The 10,139-nt window shown below is 42.4% G+C and overlaps 1 protein-coding gene across 1 annotated transcript; it reads left to right on the top strand.

The window, feature by feature from the left end:
* Nucleotides 1-8,730: 8,730 nt before the first annotated feature.
* On the top strand, nt 8,731-9,693 carry MAGEB5 (MAGE family member B5). Its single transcript, XM_033201027.1, has one exon. The coding sequence runs from the start codon at nt 8,731-8,733 to the stop codon at nt 9,451-9,453; it is 723 nt and encodes a 240-aa protein (XP_033056918.1). The 3' UTR covers nt 9,454-9,693.
* The last annotated feature ends 446 nt before the right edge of the window (nt 9,694-10,139 follow it).

Genomic DNA, 10,139 nt, shown 5'->3' with positions numbered 1-10,139 from the left:
CCCACAGTGCACAGATTCTCTCTCTGCACTGCATGGCTACCGTGGGGAAGTGTGAGGGGTGAAAGAGGCTGGGTGAGGGGTAACAGTGTTTCAGGACTCTCTCTTCTGCTTTCCTCAATGCCCCTTTCAGTGATAGGAATTTAAAACCAGGTATTGTGATTGCTCACCTGATTTTGGTTCCAGACTATAAACTGCTGTAAGCCAGTTTATACTCTGGAATAACTGTTATAAAGGAATATCAACAATGTTCCTTTTCTGATCATGTAAATTTGTGATTAAATTAATTATTTAATCTTTCAAGATTTTCCAAAAGAGATGAACGTATAGACTTTGATTATAAAATGCTATAAATATTCAAAATATGATATAGATATCTCTATTAGTAAGAATTCTCTAGAAAAACAGAACCAATAGTAGATAGATAGATAGATAGATAGATAGATTAATGGATAGACAGATATTCTATTTGGTGGTTGGGTATTTGAGGGTGATGAGGTCATGAGGGCAGAACCTTCATGATTGGAATTGGTGCTCTTATAAAAGCAATCTCAGAGAGCTCCTTTGTCCCTTCTTTCTCGTGAGGAGACAGTGAGAAGATGGTCATCTATGAACAAGGAAGCATGCCTTCACCAGAAACCAAATCTGCCAGTGCCTCTATTTTGTACTCCCCAGCCTCCAGAACTGTGGGAAACAATTGTCCATTGTTTTAAATCACACCATCTATGGTATTCTGTTATAGCAGCCAAAATTTATTAAGATAAATATAGATAGATAGATAGATAAATACATACATTTGGAAAACATAGATGATAGAGATGACATAGATATAGGTGATATAGATACAGATATATCAATAGACATAGACATAGATAGGCTCACTTGATATGGACCCTAATGAAAAGTTCAAGATATGCAGGATGAGTCAACATGGTGGAGTGCCAATGATGTAGTTCCAGTCCAGTGGCTTACAGGCTCAAGACCCAGGAAGAACTTATGGTTTAGTTCAAGTGTGAAGTCAGGAAACAACTGATGACCCAGCTTGAATGAAGTAATGAGGGAGAAATTTTCTCTTATTCAAGGAAAAGTTATTGATTTTGTCATTCAGACCTTCAACTGATTGACTGAGGCCCATACACATTGGGGAAGACAATATGCTTTACCCAGTCTACTGATTCAAATGTTAATCTCATCCAAAAATAGCCCTGCAGAAACACCCAGAGTAATGTGTTTGAGTAAATATTTGGGCACTCCATTGCTCAGGCAAGTTGACATGTAAAATTAACCATCACAATACTAATAATGAATACACATCCTCTAGGTTTTTATTGTTGCTTTTGTTGCTGTTTTTTAATATTGGTCAACCTCTTGCCTGACTCTATTCAGCCTCTGGTTTACTTGCTGTTTTTCTAACTAGGGGAAGACATAAAAGTTAAGTATAAACTATGTCTATCCAACCAACTTGAAAGACTTCCTCCAGAAAAAGTTTCAAATTATAGTTTAAAAGCAGAAATTATATTTACAGATCGTCTCCAACTTATGAGGTTCAACTTATGATTTTTTTTTATTTTACAGTGGGTTTATCAGGATGTAACCCCATTGTAAGTGGTATTAAATGCATTTTCAATTGATAATATTTTTGACTCATGATGGGACTACATTCCAAAAAGTATCATAAGTCGAAGAACATCTCTGTATCTAAAACATAGGCTCCTTGACATGACTGGATTCAATATTTATATGAAGGACCTCATGCAGCTAAACTTTTTATTGTGTCTTCAATCTCGTTACTTGTTATTCGTCTGTTCAGGTTTTGAATTTCTTCTAGGATCAAACTTGGTATGTTGTATGTATCTAGAAATTTGTCCATTTCTCCTAGATTTTGTAATATATTGGCATATAGTTGCTTATCGTAGCCATTAATGATCCTATGAATTTCTGCAGCATCAGTTGTAATGTCTCCTTACAAGCTGTTTCTGCTTTATGGAGCATCCCAAGTCCAACCTTGTGATTCTTGCAGACTTGTAGAGGTATCGCCTTGATGGTCTTGGACACAGTCCAAGAGGAATCTCTCAATTACCAGGCAGAGACTCTTGTTCTCTTCCCTTACTTTCTCTTTCTCAGACATACAGAGTCATTCTCTCTCTCTCTCTCTCTCTCTCTCTCCATTCTGAGCCACCTAAAGCTGGGGGTTGAGTGACACAAGCACCCCTGTGGCCACCACCATTATGGCTGCACTGGGTCAGACCTGAAGCCAGCACAGCACTAGTCTCACCCAAGGCCTGTGTAACCATTCCCTGGCTATTGCCCATGTTTGCTCAAAGCCTTGGAGTTCTACATTCAGCATGTGGCAAAGTCAACCAGGTCTGTGTCCTCCACATAGCCCTGTCCCAACCCACCCCTGAGCTGGTCCCTGAGGAGTCCTCAAGCATGACTGTTAGGCCCAAAGTCCGTTCACTTTTTCCATTGGGTTGAAAAACATGAAGGCCTTGGTCCAAGGCTGGTGGACTAAGGTCAGTAGAGAGAGAAATCTCAGGCACTACATAGTTAAGAAGAGAACCCTCCTTAAGATTGAGGACTCCATTTCCCAGAATGGGGTAACACTGAACTCTGCCACTGATATCAGCCTGGGGGTCCAGGCAGGTCTCTAGAGACTGAGGTGCATTCTCACTTTAACCCCATGAGTCAGAGAGGTAGGGCCTGGTTGTAAGGAGATTGCAGCAGGTCAGTGAGGGTGATTTCCAGGTTGTGGGAAGAGTCTGGGTGCGGAGTCTGATTATCGTGGGGACTGTTCTCACTGTAACAGCAATAGCACTCAGGTATCTTCGCTGTTGTCAGCCCTAGGCAGTCTGCGTGTCCCCAGAGTGAAGTGTTGGGCAGAAGTGCTTCCTTATTTCCTCCTCGCTAGTATTGTGAAAATTCCTAGTGTCAATTTCAGAACAGCAGAGGGGAGTGGGGCTCTGTGTCTTGTCAACAATTTTTATGATGCTCATGAATGTAAACAGAGAGGATCCAACCCCTGTCAAAGGTGCCCCCACTGTGAGCCCCTGCTGTCACCTCAGTAAGCCCCAAAATGGGCTGTCATGCTGTAGTCTAATACTCACTCTAACTTCCTCCATTCCAAGGAGACAAACTGAACAGGAGAACAGGAGTCCTGTGGGTTCCTAGAGCAGTTGTTTCACAGAAACTTGCAGAAGGGGCCCTGGTTAAAGCCAAGATGGTTGCTCTTCACTGAAAGTGTTGACATGATGTCACTCTCTCCCGTTCAGGTGCCAACCTTGCCAGCTTTCCTGCCCACAGTCCTACCTGCTGTCACAGGCCACAGCCATCATGACTTGGGGTCAGAAGAGTAAGCTCCATGCCCGTGAGAAATGCCGAGAGACCCATGTCAGCCCCAGGATCTCAAGGGTCTAGGGTGTTAGGCCACTGCAGAGAAGAAAGACAAGTCTCACTCTTCCTCTTCCCTTGTTTGTTGGGGTACTCACCGCAGGTCTCCTGATGCCTCCATTCTGCAATAGTCTCAGGGAGCTTCACCCACTGACTCTCCTGATGTAGCTGCCAAGGGTCAAGATGAGAAAAGTGCAAGTACTTCCCAGGAAGCAGCCTTCATTCAGAGCACATACTGAGATTCTCTGGACAGGAAGTTGAATATGTTGGTGCAATTCCTGCTGGAGAAGAAAGAGTCCATTGTGAAGGCCAATTTGCTGAAGCTTGTCAGCAGAAAGTACAAGCAGCACTTCCCTGAGATCCTCAGGAGAACCTTTGGTCTTTGGTGTTGAATTGAAAGAAATGGAATGCGGTGGTGACTCCTACACTCCTTTTCAGCAATCTGGACCTCTCCAGTGAAGGAAGTCTGAGTGGTGATAAGGGGCTGCCGAAGACAGGTCTCCTGATGTAGCTCTGGGTGTGATCTTCATGAAAGGCAAACATGCCACTGAAGAGGAGGTCTGGGATTTCCTGAATGTGGTGAGGATCTATGCTGGGAGGAGGCACTTAATCTTCAGGGAGCCCCGGAAGTTTGTCACAGAAGATGTGGTGCAAGAAGAGTACCTGGAGTACTGGCAGGTGCACAACAGTGATCCTCTGTACTATGAGTTCCTGTGGGGTCCACGAGCCCATGCTGAAACCACCAGTTTTGGCTAAGATCAATGACACTCTCCCCATTTCCTTTCCAAATTTGTATAAAGAGGCTTTGACAGATGAGGTAGAGAGAGCAATGAGCCTGAGAGCTGCACGCATAGCTGGCACTGTTCCCTTGGCCAGGGCACTTTATGGGGTCACTTTCTACAGATCCTCCCACTTCTAGGGAGGTCTGAAGTAGAAGTTTCACTTTATGTTAGAAGAGAGTAGCGAGCCATTTAAGTAGTGCAGTATAGTAGAGGCTGGAGGGAACAAGATGTGTATCTTTCCTTTGTCCTGTTATACATGAGTAACTTGTAGATTTATCTTTTGCTTTCATTATTACTTTAAAAATGTTCTTTCTTTTAAGTGAAGATTTAAATTGTTTCACAGTCTAAGTTTCTTAATGTCATAGATCACACATTTCTTTCTGTTTGTCAGGTTTAAGACTAAAAGTTTTGTTATTTTAAGACAAATTGAAAGATCTTAAACATTTTATTTTTAGTACAGAATAAGGTAACGTGGCTTTGGAATAGGGATTTTTACGGAAATGTGAAAGAACCCCACAGCAAAATAGTTGAGATTGCAGAATAGTGAAACAAAAGTAGAGCAGTTCATTTGTGGTGTTTCTAATCTTTTTGCTCTTGCTTGTAATATAAATTATATAAACCTGTATTTGCTTTGCTTATTGAAACTGCATGAGAAAATAAAATAATAAATTAGACTTATTGCTTACTGTTTTCATTATTTTTTAGTTATTGTTTCCCAACCAGTAATCGAGTGCCTGCTGTTTGGAAGGTTCCCTGATAGTACTGGTAATGGTAAGCAAAAGGAGATCCAACTTCTGCCTGTAGAATTTTAGAGTCAAGCAGCAACTAACATATAAGGAAGATGATGAGATATCATCTAAGACACAAATGACAAGTAAAAAGAGGGGATAAGGAAGAGATTTCACATTAATGAAGTCAAATGTAAATTATCTGATGAAGGCAGTTCAGAGTCTTAGAAAACTGCAATTCTCTCCATGGGAGTTAATTTAAGTGAAGCTGCAGGTTGGGCTAGATGAGGCTGTGGGAGTCATGAGCATGGGCCAGGCCCTCAGATGGTGCCTCTCAGAGTTGAGAGGCTGTCCCTGAAAAGGGAAACAAGTCTTAAAAGTTATTTTGACTTTGTAGGTATACCAGAAAGAAATCCCCAACTGGGATAGGAAGGCAAAGAGACCTGTGCAGTTGCCCCAGTTCACAAACTGTGTCTTCTGAGCACATGATGTCCAGGGAGTATCTGAGCAACATGAGTGATACTCCCTTTACACAAAATGCCAAGAAACCACTGAACCATCACCCCTATCATAGACTGGGAGAGCCAGAGTCTGCTCCATTAAAAAGACATTTGAATTAGGTTACTTTGAGTGTAATTTGTCAAACTCTAAGGGAGGGTTGGTTTTTGGTGGTGATGAAGTGAATGAAAATAGGGGCGGTTTGGATGGAAAAGTGACCTGGGAAGTTTTTGTTCCCTAACACAGAACAAGAACTTTGAGTTGCCTCCAGCTGAAGATGACAACTCCACAGCCAAATAACAGATGCTTTAATGAGGAAACACTACTTAGTTTTACTGGCTTGGGAGCATTTCAGCAGATGCGGATTTCTATGTTATTTGGAGTAATCTCGAATATATTCTGGAAATAAAATTCTGTAAGGAAAGATTGTCATCATTTTGGGTCAAACTAAGTTTAGTAATAATTACCATTCATTAAACATCCAAAGTTTACCTAACACTGTGTCAGGCGATTTACATAGAAATATATATATATATATATTTTATATATATATACACACACACACACACACACATACACACACACACATATATATATACACACCTAAATACTATAAGATGGCGTTTATCGAATTGACTTTGCAGGTTAAAAGCTTGCAATTTTCTCAAGTTCACAAGACTGGCAAGCGATAGAACTAGACTAGACCCTGGCTCTGAATTTCTCTAGAGTCCACAACTGCCCTACTTCTTCCAGCCTGAAGCAGACCTTGTGTTACTTATTTTCTAGTCACTACTTCAAAATATATCTCAGGTGATACAAAGCAAGACTTCAAACCCCAAATACTGTTTTGGAATACACAGCCCAAGGAATAAGCAATAAAAATACCAAAATAAATCCAAGTTGTGAATAAAGAAAGAGATATTTGTTGACAATATCATTATCTGCAAAGTCAATGTCAGAAACCTCAAAAGACTAGGGACTCACAAAATCATTTGGCTCAGACTCTTCGCTGTAGCAAGTGGATATATTTGAACAGAAGTTACATAAGAGGCTAAGGCTGCCTAGTGACAGGAAGGTATGTATAAACAATGGTTTTCTTTCTTTTTTTTTTTTTCTTTCTCTGAAAGCTCACCTGTCCAAGGCTTTCTGCTTTGTGCTTCAGATTTCCCATCTCACATCATCCTTAGGACACATCCTATTCTCTGCAACATTTGCAGAGGGAAAACTAATGAAGAGTTTGGAATGACATGGCATTTCTCCAGAAGCCTCTCATAGAAAGTTTAGAAACCAAGATGAAGACTGATGAATGAGAACTAAAGAAACAAACACCCCATAGTAAATGGAGTATCAGAGATCAGACTGTGTCTACTTTTAGACCTGGAAGACTGAAGCAGGGCTGTTAGGCTACTTCTCACTTACTGTTCAGTGTTCTCGGGAACATAAGATCCTTAGTCTACATGAGTGACTTAAAGTTGAAAGAAGAAACTCAAGGCCTGCAAAGAGTCAAGGTGAGGGCCCTGAGTGAGGACTGAGGACAGACCTCTATCCTCCACAGAGATAGCCCCAAGGAACCTGAATATTGATGTCATCCCTGGGAGGGCACAGACAGGTGGCATTTCCTGTTTTCATTCTGGGACCTCAAGGAGTGGGAACCTTGTTCTAAGGTTTTGAGACTTAGACAGTAGAGGCAGATGTTCCATGCCCTGCCAGGAATCAAATGCAAAATCACGAGTGATGACTGAGGGGACCACAGACCCTATAATAGGGAGGTGGCACAGAACCTCCCCCTGCCATCAACCCTGGATGGCCTTGGGCAGGGCTGTCAGGCTGACTTCTGCCAAAAGAGTTCAGACATATGAGGGCTTAGTCTGAGGGTAGGGTCCTCAAGTCAACAAAAAGAGTCCAAGGCCCTGCCATGAATCAAGGTGATGGTCCCTAGTGAGGACTTAGGAAACCCTCTACCCTCAGAACTAAGAGAACCACACAGAGCCCCACCCTTACTGGCAGCCCTGGAATACATGGACATTGCTGACATGATGTAACATACTTCCTCGTATGATGTCACAAGGAAGGAAAGAAGTTGGTCTGATTGTGAATTAAGGTCAGCAGTTAGAGGATTTCCAGGTTTCTCCAGAGGCCACAGTGAATATGCTAATAGCTGAGGGGACCACATACACTATGAGTGGGAACACCACAGAATTCAACTGTTACTCTCAGCCTTGGGACAACAAGGACAGGTAAGAACAAATGAGAACATATGAGAAGACCCTCACATTCCTCATAGGGCATGTTTCAGGGTCGTTTTCTCTTTAGTATGAGGGGATAGGCCTTAGGACAAGGGAAGGAGAAGTTCCAGACCATACCAGGGGTCAAAGCAAGTGCTAAAGGAACCATCTACCACTAAATAGAAAAGTTAAAAAAGAATCTGGCCCTACCCTGGTTTCAGTGCTTGAAGGGCCAGGGCAGGGTTGTGAAGTTGAAGCTCTCTACCATCTCTTTATGTCAGGTCTATGGGAGGTGAGATCCTTAGTCTGAAGGTGCAGTAGTCACCATTCAAATGAAGGAAGTTGGGCTCCTAGGCCCTATATGCCAATGTAAGGACCCCAAGGGTGGACTGAGGATCCCAGAAAGGCCAGGATGGAAAATTACCTACTCAACAGTCAGCACTGTGGGCACATAAACAGCAGTGATAAGCTGAGGACCCCCTTCATATCCTTCTTATGGGTCCCAGGGAGGTTTGTGATATAACTTCAGAGGAAATGGTTCTCATGACCTGCCACCAGTTGGCATGATTGTCTTGAATGTGAAGTAAAAGGACCCCTCAACTTAGAAGACTGGCAGCCACTATGTCACCTTAGTATGCCTGAGGCAGGGCTACCAGGCTAAAGCCTATGGTTCAGCCTAATCTCCTCCAAAGGTTTCCCAAGGGGGGCACATTGATCAGGATAACAGAATCTCAGTGTGTTCCTAGAGCAGTTCCTTCATGGAAAACTGCAAATGTTGTTTTTATTATAACCACTGTAGAATTTCCACGTTGAAGGTGCACAGACCCTCTCAATCTTCCTCCTCCAGTAGACTCTCTTGACCTGTTCTGCTACTCATTCTCCTGCCTGCTATCCTTTATCAACATGTCTGAGGATCAGAACAGTAAGCCCCACATTTGTGAGAAACACTACCAGATCCAAGATGACTCTCAGGTTCAGAGTGGAGCTCAGGTCAGTGAAGAAGTGGAAGATGAGCCCCTCCCCAGTTCCTCTCCTGTTCTTGGGGATATTCCCCAGAGCTCATCTGCGGCTGAGTCAAGTGGCACTTCTTAGGAGCCTTGCGAATCCAGTACCATGACTTCTGCAGGTGTTTTTAACACAGGATCTGACGAAGGGGCTAACAGTAGAGATGAGGAGTACTCATGTTCCTTAGAGGTCTCCCCCTTCACTGAGAGTTCATGCAGCAATTTCACAAATATAAAGGTGGGTTTGTTGGAGCAGTTCCTTCTCTACAAGTTCGAAATGAAACAGTGTATTTTGAAGGAAGATATGCTGAAGACTGTCAACCCAAGATACCAAAACCAGTTTGCTGAGATTCTCAGAAGAGCTTCTGAGCACATTGAGGTTGTCTTTGCAGTTGACTTGAAGGAAGTCCACCCAACTTGTTACTTATATGACCCTGTCAGCAAGCTGAAATTCCCCAACAATGGGAGGATTCATGCTGGCAAAAGGTTACCCAAGACTGGTCTCCTCATGACTCTCCTGGTTGTGATCTTCCTGAAAGGCAACTGTGCCAATGAGGAAGATATCTGGAAATTTCTGGATATGATGCAAATATATGATGGGAAGAAGCACTATATCTATGGAGAGCCCAGGAAGCTCATCACTCAGGATTTCGTGAGGCTAAAGTACCTGGAGTACCACTGGGTGCCCTGCAGTTATCCTGCATGCTATAAATTCCTTTGTGATCCAAGAGCCTACACCAAAACCAGCAAGATGAGAGTCCTAGAATATTTGGCCAAGGTCAATGATATTGCTCCAGGTGCCTTCTCATCACAATATGAAGAGACTTTGTAAGATGAGAAAGAGAGCCCAAGCCAGAGATGCAGCTGAGACTGGCACTACTGCAGTGGCCAAGACTGTCTCAGGGCCAAGTTCAGCAGCTTCTCTCAATCCTATTGAAGTCTGAAGCTTTTTTCATCCAGTCAAGCAAATATAACATCACCAAAAGGCATTTTTTTTGGAAATACCAAAGAACCCCCAGTAAAATAATTGAGATAGTGAAATAGGAAAAAATAATAAAACATGACCATGGTTTTCTTCATTTCTTTCAGTCTTTTGTTTTGTAAAATTAAATCATTTATCCCTTGATATGTTTAGCTTAACAATATAGGAGAAATTAAATTTAATAAGTTAGATCTCTTGCTGTCTCTTATATTCCCCAAACATCATTTGAGTATCTGCTTTTTGGAAGGCTCTGTAACAGTACTGGAGCTGCTCAGATAAAGGCCCAGCTTCTGCCCATAGAATCTTTGAGGTTAAAAGCTGCAGTCATATAAAGTAAATGTTGAGTCACCCTCTGTGACTTATAGGAAAGCAGAAAGGATGGATGAGAAGGGGCATTCCAGTTGAGAGCAGTAAAGCATAAATTTCATGAGGCAAGGCAGTTTGAGTTTTGGGAAACTGAAAGTCAATGTGTTGTAACTTTTAAATTAGCTGCATGGGGGTGCTAGATGAGGCTATGAAACTGGTAAGCAGAGGTG

The sequence above is a fragment of the Trachypithecus francoisi genome, unplaced genomic scaffold, assembly GCF_009764315.1.
Source record: "Trachypithecus francoisi isolate TF-2019V2 unplaced genomic scaffold, Tfra_2.0 Lachesis_group6, whole genome shotgun sequence".
NCBI lineage: Eukaryota > Metazoa > Chordata > Mammalia > Primates > Cercopithecidae > Trachypithecus > Trachypithecus francoisi.
Note: the sequence above shows the minus strand (reverse complement) of the source record. Positions and strands in the feature narration are given on the sequence as shown.

Bases quoted from the DNA above. Each gene is read 5' to 3' on its own strand.
- MAGEB5 (XM_033201027.1), top strand. From the start codon at position 8,731: ATGACTTCTGCAGGTGTTTTTAACACAGGATCTGACGAAGGGGCTAAC.